The sequence below is a fragment of the Protobothrops mucrosquamatus genome, unplaced genomic scaffold (assembly GCF_001527695.2).
Source record: "Protobothrops mucrosquamatus isolate PMUCROS unplaced genomic scaffold, P.Mucros_1.0 scaffold_8, whole genome shotgun sequence".
NCBI classification, from domain to species: Eukaryota; Metazoa; Chordata; class Lepidosauria; order Squamata; family Viperidae; genus Protobothrops; species Protobothrops mucrosquamatus.
Genome location: NW_015386084.1, coordinates 98,923 through 119,194, shown reverse-complemented (window position 1 = coordinate 119,194; position 20,272 = coordinate 98,923). Strand labels below are relative to the sequence as shown.

At 44.6% G+C, this 20,272-nt stretch overlaps 1 protein-coding gene across 1 annotated transcript in view; it reads left to right on the top strand.

The window, feature by feature from the left end:
* The first annotated feature begins 1,133 nt into the window (after window positions 1-1,133).
* Window positions 1,134-20,272, top strand: part of AP4E1 (adaptor related protein complex 4 subunit epsilon 1) — a 22,343-nt gene continuing 3,204 nt past the window's right edge. The window contains exons 1-19 of the mRNA XM_015817346.1: window positions 1,134-1,313; window positions 2,455-2,526; window positions 2,803-2,926; window positions 3,738-3,811; window positions 4,831-4,952; window positions 6,659-6,818; window positions 8,245-8,411; window positions 8,617-8,690; window positions 9,681-9,803; window positions 9,917-10,026; window positions 10,914-11,053; window positions 12,189-12,301; window positions 12,410-12,528; window positions 13,463-13,762; window positions 15,205-15,319; window positions 16,940-17,066; window positions 17,548-17,809; window positions 19,030-19,602; window positions 19,706-19,890. Of these exons, the coding sequence (XP_015672832.1) occupies window positions 1,134-1,313; window positions 2,455-2,526; window positions 2,803-2,926; window positions 3,738-3,811; window positions 4,831-4,952; window positions 6,659-6,818; window positions 8,245-8,411; window positions 8,617-8,690; window positions 9,681-9,803; window positions 9,917-10,026; window positions 10,914-11,053; window positions 12,189-12,301; window positions 12,410-12,528; window positions 13,463-13,762; window positions 15,205-15,319; window positions 16,940-17,066; window positions 17,548-17,809; window positions 19,030-19,602; window positions 19,706-19,890 (3,140 nt within the window). The remainder of the gene's footprint in view (window positions 1,314-2,454; window positions 2,527-2,802; window positions 2,927-3,737; window positions 3,812-4,830; window positions 4,953-6,658; window positions 6,819-8,244; window positions 8,412-8,616; window positions 8,691-9,680; window positions 9,804-9,916; window positions 10,027-10,913; window positions 11,054-12,188; window positions 12,302-12,409; window positions 12,529-13,462; window positions 13,763-15,204; window positions 15,320-16,939; window positions 17,067-17,547; window positions 17,810-19,029; window positions 19,603-19,705; window positions 19,891-20,272) is intronic.

Here is a 20,272-nt window from a genome sequence, read left to right as displayed (position 1 = left end):
TTTGTTTTCTTAATATGAAATACAAAAAAGACAATGGAAAAAAGGGAAAGCAGACAGAGGGGAATAAAAAAGAGACAGAAAGCAGTGACTTGCAACCTTTTAAAGTGAAGTAAGATACATAACGATGTTACAGTATCAACTTTTTAGTTATACCAAATAGTAACTACTAACCATTTCTATAACAATAACTATCATCAGGCGTCTCAGCATTTCTTGACCAGAAAATCTAATAAAATGGTGGTGTGGTGGTGTGAAGTCTCTAACTTCACACCACCTTTCAATTGTCAAATACTTACTAAGGTAAGTCGTGTACAAGACGATGCTTTAAATAAATGAATAAAGATGGATTGTAGCTGAGGCCCTGGGCCTGGATAGTGCCCTTCCCCTGGCTGGGGATGATTGCTTGTGCAGTGGCATGTATTTTATTTTTTTGATACAGTATATCTTCTGCATTTTTATTGTAAGGCGCCTAGAGTCAGGTAAAACTGAGATAGGCACCTGTGGATGGATAGATAGATGGAAGGAAGGAAGGAGAAAGAGTGAGAGGAAGGAAGGAAATAGGGAGGGAGGGTGGAAAGAAAGAGAGTGGGAGGGAGGGAGGAAAAAGAAAGGAAAGAAAGAAGGAAAGAAAAAGAAAGAAAGAAAGAAAGAAAGAAAGAAAGAAAAGAAAAGAAAAAGAGAGTGGGAGGGAGGGAGGAAAAAGAAAGGAAAGAAAGGACAGAAAAAGAAAGAAAGAAAGAAAGAAAGAAAGAAAGAAAGAAAAGAAAAAGAGAGTGGGAAGGAAGGAAGAAAGCTAGGGAGGGGAGGGGAGGAAGGAAGAGGCTCTTAGCGGGCAACTGGAGAAGGACGATGGGACTTGTAGTTCCCCAGACCCCTGCCCCTCTCCTCCCTTCCGGGCTTCAGAAGCCCCCGGCGGGCCGCGTCTCCTAAGGCGCTTCCCCTGGGGACGGCCGAACGCCGCGGGACTACCCGTCCCATGCGCCTCGGCGGGAGAGAGCGATGGGAGGCGGGACGCGCCGGGCCAGGCCTCGCCCGCCCGGAAATGAGCGCTGAGGCGGCGGCCGGGGGCCGAGGCCGGCGTCGGGCCTGCTCTTCCGGGATGCGGCGGCGGCGGCCGAGGCGGCGGTCCGGGCATGAGCGACGTGGTGGAGCGGACGCTGAGCGCCTTGCCCGGCTGGCTGGGCCAGCAGCGCGAGCCCGCGGCGGCGCTGGGCGGAGGAGGAGGAGGAGGCCCGGCGCGGCCCGGCCGGAGCGCCGCCACCTCGCGCCTGGGCGGCCTGATCCGCAGCATCACCGCGCTCGCCTCCAAGCATGTAAGGCCGCGCGCGGGGCGGGGAGGGCCGGCGGGCGGGCGGGCAGGCAGGCAGGCAGGCAGGTAGGCCTCGGGGCGCCCGGGAGCGCCCGGTAGGGGAAGGAGGGGGGGCACGTGCGCGCGCGTTCCATCAGGAAGCCCGGGAGGGGGCGGTGCGCGTGCTCGTGCGCGCTCGCCCGTTGGGGGGGAGGGCAGAAGTGTCAGCGCGCAGAGGCTGCTTCTCCCTCCCTCCCCCTTTTCTTTCTCTCCCTCCCTCTTTTTTTCTCTCCCTCTTTTCTCTCTCTCTCCCTTTTCTTTCTCTCTCTCCCTCTCCCTCCCTCCCTTTTTTTTCTCTCTCTCTCTCCCTCCCTCCCTCCCTCCCTTTTCTTTCTCTATCTCTCTCCCTCCCTCTTTTCTTTCTCTCCCTCCCTCTTTTTTTCTCTCTCTCCCTTTTCTTTCTTTCTCTCCCTCTCCCTCCCTCCCTCTTTCTCTCTCTCCCCCTTTTCGCTTGCTCTCTATCTATCTATATCTATCTATCTATCTATCTATCTATCTATCTATCTACCTACCCCTCCCTCTTTCTCTCTCTCCCTCCCTCTTTTCTTTCTCTCCTTCTCTCTTTTCTTTCTCTCTCTCTCTCTCTCCCTCCCTCTCCCTTTTTTTCTTTCTCTCTCTCTCCCTCTCTCCCTCCCTCTTTTCTTTCTCTCCCTCCCTTCCTCTTTTCTTTCTCTCTCTCTCCCTCCCGACCTCTTTTCTCTCTCTCTCTCTCCCTCCCTCTTCTCTCTCTCTCTCTCTCTCTCTCTCTCTCTCTCTCTCTCTCTCCTTTTGCAAGGCCCCACCAGGCTCAGTGGCATGCCCAAGAGTTCCCTGGGCTTATGCAGAGTTCCCCTTCTTCTGCTTCCTCTATAGCTAGGGGAGCCATGCCTTACGGTGTAGAGTACTTGTATCTGCTCCCCCTCCCCTTGTTTTCCCCATTTTTCCTTCCCCACCCTGAGTGAAAGAGGGAGGTTATTGTCTTCTTTTCTAACTGCTTATTAAGACCTCAGAATGTGCAAAGTGAAAATAAGGTAAGAATCGCGAAATGCGAAGTGCTGTTTTAGTCTTTAGCTCATTTTCAGGGGTTCTTTTTTTTAAATAATGTTTTCAATTTTATACATTGCTAGGAAGAAGAAAAACTTATCCACCAGGAATTAAATAATTTAAAAGCCACTGTTTCCGCACCAACTACAACTCTGGTAAGTCTTAAAGACAAAATAAAATATAATTGCTATTGTTTTCTCTACAAGCCGATGCCTATAGTTGTAAAGCTGCTGTAAGCTTTACAGTTACTAGATCAGATTCCTTATTTTTTCCCCATTTAATGTTTTTACCCTTTAGATTCTTTTATATCCCACTCTCCTTAGGCTGGTCTATGACCGTCATAAAGATTTGATTGAGGTGAGATATAAATTAACTAATAAAGACAGCAATGCCAGATTGTTTTTAAAGACATTTTATTTTCTGCTCTTCAGAAATTGATGAAGGAATGTATGGTGAGGATGGTCTATTGTGAGATGCTGGGCTATGAAGCTTCTTTTGGATACATCCATGCCATTAAGCTCGCACAGCAAGGCAATCTTTTTGAGAAAAGAGTTGGTAGGTATTTTCATTAATTATGTGTTTCTTCATCTTCAAGTCCATAAATCATGACGCCTTTGTATTCTTTATGTGGGTAAAACAGGCTTTTGGCGTGGTATCTCCCAAACCTTTACAACAGGGGTGTCAAACTCAATTTCATTGAGGGCCGCATCAGCATTGTGGTTGCCCGGGGGGGGGCATGTGGGTGTGGCCAGGGCGGGTGCGGCCTACTGGGTGGGCGTGGATGGAGTGGGTGTGGCCTACTGGGTGGGCGTGGCCAGCTCTACATCGTTCGCGTCAAGGGTGCCTGTGGGGGCCTGGGCAGGAGTGGGACAGATCTGAGGGTCTCTGGCAGAAGAGGGTGGGACCGGGGCAAGCGCCAAGGCATGGTCCATTTCTTCATTCCTCACAACGGGTAACCCCCTCCCCAGCATGCACCTAGGGGGCGGGGCCGACACAGCAGGGGCTGCTTCCTCGCTGTTTCCAGACGGCCTTGTGGAGCTAAGACTGAATGCGTTTCAGCATAGATGGCCACCACAAAATTGTACATTGGCTCCCGATTGGCCTGGGCCAGGGCCATGGCAGAGGGGGCCGTTCCCTCACTGTTTCCAGGATGGCTCCGCGGGCTACATGAAACCACTTCGCGGGCCGCATCCGGGCCCCAGCCCTTGTGTTTGACATGTCTGCTTTACAGTATTCAGCCAGTGAGCTTCTTGGAGAGATGTATGTCATTCTTGCTATAGGTTGATCTGAACTTGTAGAATATAGAGAGGTGGAAACTATTTGATGTCTTAATGCAGAATATTTCTCCCCCCCACCTTTTTTTTAGGTTATTTGGCAATTTCTTTATTTCTGCATGAAAACCATGAGTTGCTGGTTCTACTGGTGAATACAGTGGTGAAGGTATGGTTTTGCAAAGTATGCTTTAAACCGTAGTTTCTTGAGCTGACTTGATCAACCAGGCTTAAGGGAAAGCCGAATGCTTGCTAAATGTTTTCCTGTGGAGGAGAAAGAAGGAATATTGTAAGATCTGCTGGGGTTCCTTTTTGCCTAACTACAGGTTAATGAGTTGTGTGAATCATAGCAACAGGAGCTTGTCAACAGGCACGTATGTACACACAAATTGTGCTCAATACCTTTAAAGTCTGCCCTTTCATTGGTAGTGGGATCTGCTGAAGGCCATGGTTTGAATGTAAACTTTCTTTGATCACTGCACTATTTTCTTGCAAACATTGCAAGTTAATTTAGATTGTTTCTCAAGTTTCATTCTTCCAAGTTAGTAACCCATATAAACTGGCTGCACAGTTACCATAACAAGATAATGTCTGTTTATCTGCCTGCTTAATGTCTGGTGATTGACATTTATCCAGCCAGTGAAAGCGTGGAGAGGTTTAAATGCAGGGGTCTTCAAACTTGGCCCTTTTATGACTTGTGGTCTTCAACTCCCAGAATTCCTCAGCCAGGCATGCTGGTTGAGGAATTCTGGGAGTTGAAGTCCACAAGTCAAGGGGTCTTCAAACTTGGCCCTTTTATTACTTGTGGACTTCAACTCCCAGAATACGTGCCTGGCTGAGGAACTCTGGGAGTTGAAGTCCACAAGTCATAAAAGGGCCAAGTTTGAAGACCCCTGGTTTAGTGGATGACTGAGTGTTGCGCAATGTTATTAATGTTGGGAGATATGAAAATGGAGGACATGAGATGGGGTGGTGTGGTGGTCAGCAAGTCACCTGGAGGAGAGAAGTGAAAAGATTTCCCCCAAATACTGGTGGCTCCCAAGTAGCAAGAAAGGTCCTCAAATGGGGCAAAACTCACTTAACACCTCTCTCACCGAGGTACAGAAACGTTGGGCTCAGTGGTGACTGTAAGTCGAGGACTGTCTGTAGTCAACCCATTTAACAAAATCCTTCTCCTCTTCGTGGCAGGATTTGCAGAGCACGAATCTCATGGAGGTGTGCATGGCCCTCACAGCGGCCAGCCAGCTTTTCCCGCAAGAAATGATTCCCGCTGTCCTTCCGCTCGTAGAAGACAAACTCCAGCATTCTAAGTACGTGCTAGGCCAGTGGTGGCGAACCTATGGCACGGGTGCCAGAGGCGGCACTCAGAGCCCTCTCTGTGGGCATGCACGCCGTCGCCCCAGTCCTAGGCCTTCAGCTGGGTTTTATAAAACCTTTTCATTTTAGGCCTCTGCCACCGTGTACAAAAAAAAAAAAAAGTTCAATCAATCAGTCAATTTCAACTTCTCGCGTAGAAAAAAAAATCTTGCAAAGTTGGAATTGATTGATTGAACTTTTTAGTCCCAACCAGTCTGCCATTACCACCGCAGCCACGCCCACCCAATGGGCCACACCCACCCAATGGGCTACACCCACCCAATGGGCCACACCCACCCGGCATCCGACGATGCATAAGTGGGTTTTGGGTTGCAGTTTGGGCACTTGGTCTCTAAAAGGTTCGCCATCACGGTGCTAGGCCTTGGCTCCATTTGTTGAGAAAGATCTAGTTTATAAGAGATCAAGTGTATTGCGATAGTGCAAAGCCAGAACTGAAAATTGTGTGCCCAGATCCCTAAGTTCTACTCTTCCCTTCCATAACTATTTTTCATTGCTCCCTCCCAGTGTAACAAATCCAGTTCCAGCAATATGTTTTCCTAATGGTCAGTTCAAGCACAGCTTAGCCCCCTTCTTCTTCCAGCTGGGTGACCTTGAGGCAGAGTCTTGAAGAGATGCAGCATTTACTTCCGTTTCCCAACCTTCCTCCCTTCATTCCCCCTCCCCCCAGTTCAGGGGTAGGCAACCCAAAACACTCAAAGAGCCTCTTGGACCCATTTTCCACCGAAAACAAAACACTGGGAGCCACAAAACCCCTTTGATATCTAAAAAGATAACACTGCATATATACTTTTTTACCTAATATATATATATTTAAAGGTAAAAAAGGATATATGCAGTGTTATCTTCATTTTAGATGTCAAAAGGGTCTCTCTCTGTGTCTGTCTGTCTGTCTGTCTGTCTGTCTGTCTGTCTGTCTCTCTCTCTCTCTCTCTCTCTCTCTTTCTGCCCTTGGTCTGCCAATCCTTTTCCCCCACTCTCTTTCTTTCTCTCTCTCTCTTTTTCCTCTCTCTCTCTCTCTCTCTCCCTCCTCCATCTCCCTCTCTTTCTCTTCCTCTCTCTCTCTTTCTCTCCCCCGCCCTCTCTCCCTCCGATCTTCTGCTCACCTGGCAACCTGGCTTCAAGCTGTTCTCCAACAAGCTCAGGGGTAGGCAACTTCGGCTCTTTTATGACTCATGGACTTCAACTCCCAGAATTCCTGAGCCAGCATAGCTGGGCTAGCTAGCTCTCTCCTGCCCTTCCTGTTTCCTGCAGAGATGCAGCCAAGGCAGGAGCCCCGCCCAGTAAGTTTGTCGGCTCATCGAACATGGTGAGGCCACTCTCTTTTTCACACACACAGAGAGAGAGAGAGAGAGAGAGAGAGAGAGAGAGAGAGAGAGAGAGAGAGAGAGAGAGAAGTACAAGTGCCTCTCTCTGTCTCTGTCTCTCTCTCTCTGCAAATGGCAGAGGAGGCTGGGAGCCGCAGGTTGCCGACCTGTGCCCCAATTTATGACAGTCTGTCATCGCAGCAAAGCACAAGCAAGCATAGGATGGTAGCTGACTGCATGTATGAAGTTTGTGAGATCAGGCTTCTGTAAACACAGAGATCAGAGCCAGCCTGCAGGTAAGAGCTGAGCTCAACTCAATCTGATTCTTTTTTTAGGGAAATTATTCGGAGAAAAGCCGTCCAGGCCCTCTACAAGTTCTACTTAATTGCACCCAATCAAGTCCAGCACATTCACGACAAATTCCGGAGGGCGTTGTGTGATAGAGATGTGGGTGTCATGGCGGCGTCTTTGCACATCTACCTGCAGATGGTGAAGGTGGGATTCTTAAGCTTCCTTAGGCTGTCAGTTTTGACAGCACATATTCCACGACAGAAGTTTAACCGAATGTAAACAAGAATGGCTTTCATCCGTACTATAAATGACTCAGCGAGTCAACTATAAATATTTAGAGTGCGGTTTTTAAGAGGAAAGGGAACTGATTGAGGATTGAAATCAAAACACATTTCACATGCCTATAAATATTGTACGTGAGTCAGAGTAGAACAAAGGGAGGGTTGGAAAATAATATTTGTCTGTAATGCTTTTAGTACCTTTTTTTTTCAATCATTATTTTCTAATAACAGATTGTGGGGATTTGGGCATTTAGCTTGGAGATTCCAGTCCTTTTTCGCACTGCTAATTCAATATTTTATATGGTTTCTTCTCATAACTGTACAGTTCAGTAATTGTTTTGGGCACTTGCTATATTTCAGTATCAAGTAATATGACAAGGTCCAATATTCTCTTTAATGACAAAGGAGCTTGCTGTAATAGAACATGTGCCCCCAAATAAAATTGTGATATGGTGGGCAAGAGAGAAACAATTGGAGTCTTAAAATATTCTCGCAATCTTATCCTTAAAATCTGATTAAATCTCATGTAACACTACTGAATTCTTGTAAGGTTCGACAGCTCTGTGAAATTTCAATCCTTTTTAAAAGTGACATTATTTCTTTTAAAGAGTGGATTCTCTAGATGACGCTTAAGGGCAGTATAGAATTCATACCACTGATTTAGACAGTGCTTCTAAAAAGACCCCCTTAGAGATATGCATCATTTTTTTTAATATAGAGTTTTATTGAGTTTTATAGGGTTAGGGAGGGGGTGGGGTCAATATGAGAATTGGGGTTCGGGGTAGAGGACAGGGTTGGGATTAGGGTTGGAACAAGGATAGGAACAACAATGGGGTTACTCCCCATTAACATTTTCAAACTTTAGCAAACAGACTATTGTCCATATGGTACATATGTTTGATAACAGTAATTAATATAGTAGTGAGTAGCTATAGTAAATATAGAAAACAATAGTCATGAACAATATCAATTAATCAATACATATCCTTCATCTTAATAAAATATATACGCCATTAAATATCATAATCCTTTCTCACTATTTCGTTTTACTAACCATTGGTAAAAATTATCCCATGTTTTAAAATAAACCGACTCTTTTTTCTCTTTAATCTCTATAGTTAATCTGTCCATTTCTGCACACAGAGATATGCATTGTTTTAAGCAGATTTTGTACTTGCTGATCACAATGTGTTTGTTCTGTGTTTTGTGTTTTAACTGTCAGTTGCCTTCCGGGGTGAGAAATCGTTAAGACGTTAGCTTTCACATGAGAAGAACAGGGAAAATGGCGATGAAATGCCACGAATTCCTGACTGTCAATTCTTAATTGTGCGTGTTGTATTTTTGTCTAGGAAGATTCCTCGGAATATAAGGATTTAACAAGCAGCTTTGTAACAATTCTGAAGCAGGTGGTTGGAGGAAAGCTCCCCGCGGATTATAACTATCACAACACTCCAGCCCCTTGGTTGCAAATCCAGCTTTTAAGAATATTAAGGCTACTTGGAAAAGATGATCCGAGGTAAAATTCTCACAATTTCGATAACGAAAAGTGAGGGGGGAAAGTATTATTTGCAATACAGCTATTTGCAGGTATGAACCATTTGCATGTTAAATAATTGTTCAGAGTTATTGAACGGTTTAAGTCCGATAAAGGGCTAGGGAATGACCTAAAGTCTCCCTTTTTTTTAAACAAAAAAAAGTGATTTTTTTTCCTTCTGTGTCAGGACCAGTGAATTAATGTATGAAGTTTTGGATGAATCTTTAAGGAGAGCAGAAATCAATCACAACATTACCTATGGTAGGTGAAGTAAGATTGTCTAACATAAGAAGAACAAAATGTATACTATAGGTATAGGTAGTGCTTGGCTTACAACAATTTGTTTAGTGACCGTTCAAAGTTACAACGGCGCTGAAAAAAGTGACTTACAGCATGACCGGTTTTCACACTTAACGTTCCTTCCCCATGGTCACGTGATCAAAATTCAGAGGCTCAGCAACTGACTCATATTTATGACGGTTGCAGTGTCCCGGGGTCTTGTGATCCCCTTTGGCGACCTTATGACAAGCCGAGTCAAGGGGGGAAGCCAGAGCCACTTAACAACCGTGTGACTTGCTTAATGACTGCAGGGATTCACTTAACAGCCGTGGCAAGAAAGGTAGTAAAATGGGACAAAACTCACTTAACAAATGTCACGCTTAGCAACAGATATTTTGGGTGCAATTGTGGTTGTAAGCTGAGGACTGCCTGTACTAGACATTCCTGCTAGTGGCGGACACCGGTCTTGATAGAATAGTGACAGATGTGCTCTAATGCAGCGTTCTCCAACCTTTCTGTCAATATTGGGCGAGGGGGGAAAGAGGGAGTGGCTTTGTGGGAGGGGCAGGAGCGTGCGTGCACGTGTGCGCACGAGCATCCATTGTTTGCTTGCGTGGGGCTGCGAGTGCCCGCGACATTCACACCAAATGGGGCCGCGAGCGCCCATGACACTCACCCAAGTGGGGCTGTGGACCCCTGTGCCGCGCTTGTCAAGCGGGGCCACGACCCCCCCATGACACTTGCGTGAGTGGGGCTGTACGCACACATGTGGACTAACCATCTACTCGCACGGCCCGGTTGCCAATAGGCCATGGAGTGGTAGTGTGCTGTGACCCACAGATTGGGGACCCCTGCTCTAATGCACTACGAATGCTTTCCTGCCTCTTGTCAGCTGCTTGGATTTGTTTTTGAATATTTCTGCATTTTTTTTAATGCGTCGGATCTCCCGCATTCTCTTTGTCTTTCCTGCAGCGATCCTGTTTGAATGTGTCCACACCATTTACACCATTCACCCCAAATCTGATCTGCTCGAGAAGGCCGCCAAATGCATTGGGAAATTTGTCTTGTCTCCTAAAATTAATTTGAAATATTTGGGTGAGTTCTCTCATTTCCCCTCCCCCCCCCCACACACCTCTAACGGAATAAATGTTGAATGCCTACAGTTTCATTTTTTAACGTTCTAGTGTCTTTTTTCCCCCCCTCCCTAGGATTAAAGGCTTTAACGTATGTCGTCCAGCAGGATCCCAACCTTGCACTGCAGCACCAGATCACAGTAATTGAGTGTCTGGAACATCCTGATCCCATCATTAAAAGAGAGGTAATAACAACCAAGTTATCATTTCATGTTAATGGAGTTAGGCCCTCTTAGCAAAGTAATAGTTTAATGAAGAGTTTAATGAATAGTTTAATGAAGAGAAGGATGAGGGGGGACATGATAGCAGTGTTCCAGTATCTCAGGGGCTACCCCAAAGAAGAGGGAGTCAAGCTATTCTCCAAGGCGCCTGAAGGCAGGACAAGAAGCAACGGATGGAAACTGATCAAGGAGAGAAGCAACCTAGAACTAAGGAGAAACTTCCAGTGGAACTCCTTGCCTCCAGAAGCGGTGAATGCTCCGACACTGGAAGTTTTTAAGAAGAGACTGGACAGCCATTTGTCCAAAATGGTATAGGGTTTCCTGCCTGAGCAGGGGGTTGGACTAGATGACCTCCAAGGTCCCTTCCAACTTTACTATTATTATTATTAATAATAATAAATAAATGCAGGCAGTCCTCAATTAACGACCACAATCAAGCCCAAAATGTCTCTTGCTAAAAGGAGACATTTGTTAAGAGGGTTTTTTCCCATTTTATTGTCATGATTGCTGATCAGAAGGTTGCACAAGCTGATCACATGACCCAGGGACCCAGCGACCCTCATAAATATGAATCCGTTGCCAGGCGTCTGAATTTTGATCACGTGACCACTGGGTTGCTGTAATGGTCGTAAGTGTGAAAAAATAGTCATAAGTCATTTTTTTCCAGTGCCGTTGTAACTTAGAATGGTCACTAAATGAACTGTTGTAAGATAAGGCCTACCTGTAATTGCATTTCTTCGATTATTGCACTAATTGGTCCCTAAACCGAATGCAGCGTTATGTTTTATCTTCCTTCTGTTTCACTCGAGTGAAATTTATTAAACCTTTATCCACTCTGCCGTCTCCTTCAGACCTTGGAACTTCTGTACCAAATAACCAATGAACAAAACGTCACTGTCATTGTACAGAAGATGCTTGACTACATAAATCAAAGCAAAGAGGAATATACCATCATCAACATTGCTGGAAAAATAGCAGAGTTAGCTGAAAAATATCCTTTTTTTTTTGCTGCGTGTGCCTGCTCCTGTTAGGTGAACTTCTGTATCTCTCCACGTACTTTAATTGTCGATGTGGATATAATCATTTTGAGGGTTGTTCCATTTTATTGCATCTAAAACTGAGATTTTTTTTTAAAGGATCTGCCTTGCAGTCACCTAAAGTTACCCAGGTTGATTTTATCAAGATCAAACTTTTGCTTCCTGTTGTTGTTGTTAGTTGCAAAGTCGTGTCCAACCCATCGCGACCCCATGGACAACGTTCCTCCAGGCCTTCCTGTCCTCTACCCTCTTCTGGAGTCCATTTAAGCTCACGCCTACTGCTTCAGTGACTCCATCCAGCCACCTCCTTCTCTGTCGTCCCCTTCTTCTCTTGCCCTCCATCTTTCCCAGCCGTAGACTCTTCTCCAGTGAATCCTTCCTTCTCATTAGGTGGCCAAAGTACTTGAGTTTCAACTTCAGGATCTGGCCTTCTAAAGAGCAGTCGGGGTTGATCTCCTCTAGGACCAACTGGTTTGATCGCCTTGCAGTCCAGGGGACTCACAGGAGTCTTCTCCAGCACCAGAGTTCAAAGGCTTTGGTTTGCTTCCTACTGAGTCACATTACATCAGAGCTGCACAATCTGGATCGTGCCTTTGAATCTGCATTCCTGACATCTGAAAACCATGGAAATCCTAGCAAATATATGTAGTCCTTACTGAACAAGCACAACTGGGACTGGCAACTTTGCCACTAAGCGAGACATCCTGTGACTTGTGATTTTACTGCTGGCTTTTCCATTGCTTTTCAGAAGCCAGCTGTGGTGCTTGCAAATGGCAATGGTGACTGCAGGAAGATTGCGATGGTTGTACGTGGGAGAACCTGTCATAAAGTTACTTTTTTCAGTGTGGTTGTAACTGAACGGTGGCTAAACAGGACAGTCATTAAGCCAGGACTGCTTGTAATTGGTACAGACTTGTGTGAACGAACGCCTTGCTATCATTTCAGGTCCCTGAACCCTTTTATAAATGCTTCCCCCTCTTTGCGTGCAAGTTAACTTTAATAAAGACATTTATTATTTGGACTCTGTAAGAGAACACTTAGTGCTGTCTTGATGGAACCCTTGTGTCCTTTCCTTAATGTCCCTGGCACATATGCTCCAAACAATGAATGGTTCATCCGGACGATGAATGCCGTGTTTTCTGTGGGAGGAGATAAAATGCATCCCGACGTTCTGAACAATTTCTTGAGACTTCTTGCGGAAGGTGAGCAAACTGGGTGACAATAACGCAATCCTCTTATTAAATAATAATAATAATAATAAAAGAATAGCTATTTCCATCAATTAAAAAAAACAAGCCTCTTTTTCTTAGGCTTTGAAGATGAGAAGGAAGACGTTCAGTTGCGGTTTCACGCCGTCCAATCTTACCTGTCATTACTAGAGGACAAACATGCAGTTTATCCGCAGAAATTTCTTCAAGTGATGAGTTGGGTAAGGAAAAAAGCAAAACAAAGATGAGACTATTTTAACATTAGTGAAATCTAGACAGATAATTAAACCTTGGAGGACTGAATTGCAACTGTACACAAGTCCAGATGGATTTAGAATATTTTGGAGGAATCATTATGTATTATTATTATTACTTAGTATTATTATTAGTCATCATAAGGATAACTCTCTTCATCGTGTGATTCAGTTGGAATTTTAGTCATGAGATCATTATTACTGCTTCATATAAGTACTACCTAAAAATTAAGTTTGGGTTCCAAAAATCCCAATTCTATGCATTGCTTGTTTTCATGTGCCTATATACATAACTCCAACAAAAAAAACCTCCTTTTCAACATCAAATTTAAAACATTATTTTTATGACTTTCAATTAAGATCTTATTAAGTCCGCTTTTGAGTAGATACAAACAAAGCTAATTATCTGGCAGTAATAAGTGAATATTTTTTTAACTGCAAAAAATTGGAAAAGGTAAATTAGAAATTGGAAAAGGTAAAAACACTTTTGGAAGGGGCTTCTGATTTTGCTCCTCTTTTTTCATTCTTTGATCATTCTTTTTTAAGTGTGAGGATAAATATTCAGTATAAAGAATAGTTCATTACAAGGGACAACAAGATAAGAGTTGGAATGAGAACCAAGTGAAGATGAAAACCTTATTATTACTGAAATTTTGGCTTTAAAGGTCTCAAGTCCCTTCCTTTTTAAAATATCTGTCTCGCTAAACAACTTTTTAAGAAATATATTCTCCCTGAATATTTCTATTTTGTGTGATAGCAAATGAACGTCGTCAGCGTTGCTCTTATATTCAGTTTAACAGTTTCTTAAACTAGAGAAAATCCAAACTGGAATTTACAATCTGTGCTGTAAAATGACTTTCTATTCATTGACTAATCGTGATATTTTTTTTTTTCCTGACAGGTATTGGGAGAGTACAGTTACCTCCTGCAAAACGTGGATCCTGAAGTTGTTTTAGCAAGTTTGTATCGGATCCTTAAAAGCAACGCCACGTCTGAAACCAAAGCTTGGATCGTGGCTGCAATTTCTAAAACGGCTTCCCGTGCAACCGGTTCAAAGACGGTGGAGAAATTCCTCTTGGAATTCAGCGCATCCTTGGATACCAGCATGAGGCAGCAGGCGTTCGAGTTAAAATACCTTTACGAAAATAAGGAACTGATGAAGAGACTGTTTCCACTTGATGCGAGCTGTAGGAACGTTGTGGTGAGTCCTTGTTACTACAAGGTGCAATGGTACGTGAGAATGACTTTAGGGCAGGAAGAAGAAGCAGTGGTCAGACAAAAGGCAACTGAGTCTACAGTTGTTATTGGGCTGTGGCAAAGTCTCAGAAGGGACCCCCCCCCTACGTTTCTTATACTAAAATGCAAGGGGGGGGGAGAGATGTCCTTTCAAATGTGCAGGGCTCTGTTAATTGTAACCTTACAATAAAGACAGAGCATACCTATGTTGTGTAGAGTATGTTTAAATGTGTGTTATGTATGTGTACACTTGGAGAGCAAGCAACTAAATTTCATTCTTAATGCGTGCCATTGTGCCCACAGTAAAAAAAAATGACAACAAAGGTTAGCTAATCTAATCTAATGAGACATTTTCTTTAAAAATAATATTTTCAATAACGTGATATGTGCACTCTGAGCCACTAATTTATTATCCGATGGATTGTTTTATAACAGCTTTGGTTTTCTCATTTCTACTCATCTTTGTCCTTTTCTCTGCTTGTTTTGTCCACTTTTAAGAATTGACAGCTGTGTCAGGCTTCTTAGTAGGCATGGCTATAAATTTTGATTTTGCAGTCTAATCTAATAGTTCTGAGAGTATTGTCTGATTACGTTGACAATACAGGTAATCCTTGTTTTACAGCAGTTTGTTTAGTGACCGTTCGAAGTTGCAATAGCAGTAGAACAAGTGTCTTATGACCATTTTTCACAGTTATCGCCTTTCCAGCCTCCCCATGATCATGTGATCAAAATTCAGATGCTTGGCAACTGGCTCGTATTTATGACGGTTGCTGCGTCCTGGGATCACGTGATCCTCTTTGGCGACCTTCCAACAAGCAAAGTCAATGGGGAAGCCAGATTCACTTAACAATCGGGTTACTAACTTATCAACTACAACGACTCACTTAACAACGGAGGCAGGAAAGGTCGCAAAATGGGGCAGAATTCACTTAACAAATGCCTCGCTTAACGACAGAAATGTCGGGCTCAGTTATTGTGTCGTAAGTCGAGGATAACCTGTATGTGCATCCTTGCCGCTTATTTCTTGAGGACTAAGGACGTCTTTATGAAAGAGGAGGGCTGTGTTTTTAAAATTTGCTTCATAAATAAAAGATCCAGACGAGCCATTTTACTTGGAAGAGTGCAGACTGTTCTGGACATTATTATTGTTTTCCATAATAATAAAACCTAATGTCTAGGCTTATGCACTTAGTTCAGTTCTTGCTGAGGACATCTGATTCCAATTAGCTTCTTTGCAAGAGGCTCAGTGTACCTTTATTCTGCCAGAGCTGCATGTTGTGAACGAGCGACAGGGATCTGGCATGTCTGTCAGTCTGCTGGAGGAAAAAAAAAAAATCCAGAATGATGCTTCCTTTAAACATGTCTTAACCGAATAACCATCTTCGACCCATCTCTGATTCAATATAGGTGGATGCTTCATTGTCTTTCTTAGACGGCTTTGTGGCTGAAGGACTGGACCGGGGTGCGCTGCCATACAAACCTCATCACCAAAGACAGGAAGAAAAACTGTCCCAGGAAAAAGGTGATTGCTTTCTAATAAAATAATGAAGATCATGTATTGCTTCCTAACTAATTCCTAATTGCTTCCTAACGGAACAATTAAGCAGTGGAACAGAAGTTGCCTTCAGAAGTTGTGGGTGCTTCCTCACTGGAGGTTTTTAAAGAAGAGAATGGACGGACACTTGTCTGAAATGGTGTAGGTCCTCCTGCTTGAGCAGGGGGCTGGACTAGAAGACCTCCAAGGTCCCTTTCAGCTGTATTCTGGTTGATTGATTGCTTAACTCAGTGATGGCGAACCTTTTAGAGACTGAGTGCCCAAACTGCAACTCAAAACCCACTTATGCATCGGTGGTTGCCGGGTGTGTGTGGCCAATTGGGTGTGCGTGGCCCATTGGGTGGGCGTGGCTGCGGTGGTAACGGCAGACTGGGTGGGACTAAAAAGTTCGATCAATCAATTCCAACTTTGCAAGATCTTTTTTTTCCCGCGAGAAGTTGAAATTGACTGATTGATTGAACCCTTTTTTTTTTTGTACAAGGCAGTGGAGGCCTCAAGCAAAAAGGTTTTATAAAACCCAGCTGGAGGCCTAGGACTGGAGCGACGGTGCGCGTGCCCACAGAGAGAGCTCTGAGTGCCGCCTCTGGCACCCGTGCCATAGGTTTGCCACCACTGGCTTAACTGAATACTTTCCCCAAGTTTCACAGCAGATACTACGTTCTGGCTTGACATCCATATCAGATTTAGAGATGGGTAAAAGCTTTACATTATCCATGTTTTGCCATGAACCAAAACACCACCCATTTCAAGAATTACTTGTAATGTCTAGAAGGGCCGCTAAATGTGCCACATTCTTGTCGAAAACTTCCTGTCATCCATGGAACTGCCTGTCCTTTTTGTGATCTGTATTACGGGGAGTCTTGGACTCACCACCGCAGTTAGGACTGGAAAATTTGCCATTAAGCGGTGCAGTCATTAAGCAAGGCTTCAGGGGACCATCCCTGATTGTATGACCTATTTGTCGTTGTCGAGAATTAATTCCCAGAGTAGTGAGGCGAGACTTCACATGATTGTGATGGAAAGCAGAGCCCTGGTGGCGCAATGGTCAGAATGCCGTATCACCGGCTAACTCTTCCCACAGCTTGGCGTTCGATCCTGACGGGGTTCAAGATTGACTTAGCCTTCCTTCCTTCCTTCCGAGATTGGTCAAATGAGGACCCTAGATTATTGGGGGCAAGATGCAGATAATGCTTCTACATTGTAAACCACCCAGAGAGTGCTGCAAAGAGCTATGGGACAGTATATAAGCTTAACTACTATTGCTATTGTCATTTTTTTTGTGTGTGTGCAATTTTTGCCTTCTGGCTTCCTCGATTTTGCTTGTTGGTAGACCACTGGGAAGGTTGCAAATGGGGATCATGTGATCCCAGGATGGTGTAACAGTCATGAAGGCAAGGTGGTTACCAAACCCCCAGTTTGCAATTTTTTTCACCGCCAGGATGCTACACGTTTCCAAATAGGTGGGCCAGTTGTAAGTTGCTTTATCAGCGTTGTCGTAACTTCGAACGGCTGCTACATGAATGGCCGTAAGGCAAGGATCCCCTGTACCCTGGCCTTGAAGTTGATGATTGTTATTTCTCTTTGCAGCTTTGAACTTTGAACCCTATGGGGAATCCCTTTCTCGGAGCTTCCCTGCATCCAGAATTACTGGCAGGCAGTCTCCAACCGGACTTTCTCTGGGCTCGGATAATAGTGTGGAGACAGGACAAAAAGAGTAAGTGTCTTTGTCTCTTCAGCAAGGACTTCTAAAACGCAGCCTGCTCTCTGTTCATACCTTGCTACACAACTGTTTGACCAACAAAACAGTTGTTGTTGTTAGTTGCGAAGTTGTGTCCGACCCATCGCGACCCCATGGACAACGTTCCTCCAGGCCTTCCTGTCCTCTACCATCTTCTGGAGTCCATTTAAGTTCATGCCTACTGCTTCAGTGACTCCATCCAGCCACCTCATTCTCTGTCATGCCCTTCTTCTCTTGCCCTCCATCTTTCCCAGCATTAGGCTCTTCTCCAGCGAGTCCTTCCTTCTCATTAGGTGGCCAAAGTGCTTGAGTTTCAACTTCAGGATCTGGCCTTCTAAAGAGCAGTCAGGGTTGATCTCCTCTAGGACTGACTGGTTGGGGACCTCTAAACTAGAAGACCTGCAAGGTCTCTTCCAGCCCTAGAATTCTATGATTCTAACCACCATCACCTCTTTAGGAACAACGGTCTGAAGCTTGAGGGCGTAAAGAAATTGTGGAGCAAAGAAGGCTACCTCCCCCAGAAGAAAAGCCCAGAAGAACGAGAAGAGATAACCACCGAGGCTGCTCTTCGGGGCGGCCCATCAGTAGAGACGGTGGCCGGCACTTTCCCACTGCAACCTAAGGAAGAAACGACGGAGGTCCCAGAAGGGACCAAAGAGAAACAGCGCCTGGCTTCAGCACTCTTTGTCGGGCTAGGGTCACAAAGCAGCACCAATCTGGTAGGATGGCTCAATTGTTGTTATTTATTCATTTTCATCCTGCCTTCATTACTTTTATAAACAAATACTTGTTTATAAATAAATATAAATGATGCTGTGTCCTATTTTCATCCCTGGTGTCAACGCTGCAAATACTGTATATTCTTGCTTTGACAATATGCAGAACTGTCTGGTATTTTTAGAGTTAATGCAGAACAGAAGAGGGTGGAGGGAAAAGCCCGGGAAAGAGAGAGGAAGGAAACCTTTGACCTTCACACTAATTGGATAAGGTGATATATGACAGCTAATTTAGGGAGAGAACATGCTGATAATTTAATTGCTCAGGGGAAGAGAATTTAGATCTTGGCATACCTTCGTTATGCCCGTGCCAACATTTTGTAACATAAATAAAGACTTTTAGGAAAATCAATGCCTGGAAGTTCTTTGAAGTGTTTCATTAGCCGGAACCATAACACCTGGGCTAAGAGAGAGGGACTGTCCAGCCAACTTTCATGGGTAAGGCGGGACTAGAACTCCCAGACTCCTGGTGATTGACCCAAGGTCACCCAGCCGGCTTTCATGGCTAAGATGGGACTAGAACTCCCGGACTCATAGTGGATTGGCCCAAAGTCACCCAGTTGGCTTTCATGTTAAGGCGGGACTAGAAATCCCAGACTCCTAGTGATTGGCCCAGCCGGTTTAATGCCTAAGGGGAAACTATAACTCACATTCTCCTGGTGATTGGCCCAGAGTCACCCAGCTGGCTTTCGTGGCTAAAGCAAGACTAGAATTCTTAGTTCCTGGTGATTGGCTCAACGTAACCCAGCTGGCTTTTATGGGTAAGGCAGGAACTCACAGTCTCTCACTTTCTAGACTGGCACCTTAACCACTAGACCAGGGGTAGGCAACTTTGGCTCTTTTATGACTCATGGACTTCAACTCCCAGAATTCCTGAGCCAGCATGGCTCAGCTTGGAAACCTCTCCCTTTCCCCTCAGCATGGCTGGCTCAGGAATTCTGGGAGTTGAAGTCCACGAGTCATAAAAGAGCCAAGGTTGCCTACCCCTGCGCTAGACCAAACTGGCTCTAAATTGAAGCTTCATATGCATGGTACATTTTTAGGATTCCCTCCCACCCCTCCCCTTCTTAGCTCCTATTGCTTTGGTTGAGATGGTCCATTCCAACTTCCGCTTTCATTTTAATCCTGCTTTCCTACCTCACTTTCTTTCCTTTCTTTTTAAGATGGGCAAGGCAGACTCCACAGCCCAGAAGTTTACAAGGAAATTGAAAATGAACGAAGCCTTCCCTAATGAGAGCTCATCGCCTATGGAAAGCTCAACTACCACTTCCCTGTTTCCGGAAGCGTCAACTGGAAAGAAGGACCTTTTTCTAAACAATGGACATCTCAAATTCAGGAAAGCTTCCCTAAATTCCGCTGAAATGCCTGAATGCAAAACGGTGCTCGATCGCTCCCATTCGTTGCCGGAAGGCGGGTTGAATGAGAAGTCCCTGGATCACCAGTTTTCACCATCTTCTTTATTTACCCACGGTCACACGGACGTTTTTCATCCTTCCACAAGTTCTCCCACTATAATTCAAAAGCGACTTTCGCAACTAACTCCTCGTCTGCCAGAAGAAGCAAGCCAGCATCCTCATTCAGACATTTCAGAACTCTGCGGCAACGAATCCCTGCTTGTATATTTTTCTAAGGTCTGGGAAGAGGACCGTTTTCTGGTTTTTTTATTTCTCGCCAATAAAAGCCCTTCCATTCTGAAAGACGTAAGTCTGGAATTCCAGCACTCCGAACATTTTAAGGTAACCATTTCAGCACCATTTCTGCTGTCGTACGGGCTTGGTGGTGATCCAGCAAAGCATCTTTAACCCGTGTTTTTTTCTTCTTTCTTCTTTTATATTGAAGATGGTGGAAAGTCTTAACTGCCAACTTGCTGTGATAGAAAGTAAAAATATAGAAAACTTCCAGATATATGTAGAGATGGAGAAAGCCTGTTCTTCAGGAAAGATCTTTGGTTGCATCAGTTATCCATTAGAATCGAATGTCCATCTCAGATTTTCTATCTCTTTAGAGCTGTTGGATTTTATTAGGTAATTATATAAAATAATTTTCTTAATAGGGGACTGGAGGCTAAAGCATATAAGGAACGGCTGCTGGAATTGGGTATGTCTAGTTTAATGAAGAGAAGGACGAGGGGGAACATGATGGCAGTCTTCCAATATCTCAGGGACTGCCATAAAGAAGAGGGAGTCAAGCTATTCTCCAAAGCGCCCGAAGGCAGGACAAGAAGCAACGGATGGAAACTAATCAAGGAGAGAAGCAACCTAGAACTAAGGAGAAACTTCCTGACAGTGAGAACAATTAACCAGTGGAACAACCTGCCTCCAGAAGCAGTGAATGCTCCAACACTGGAAGTTTTTAAGAAGAGACTGGACAGCCATTTGTCCGAAATGGTATAGGGTTTCCTGCCTG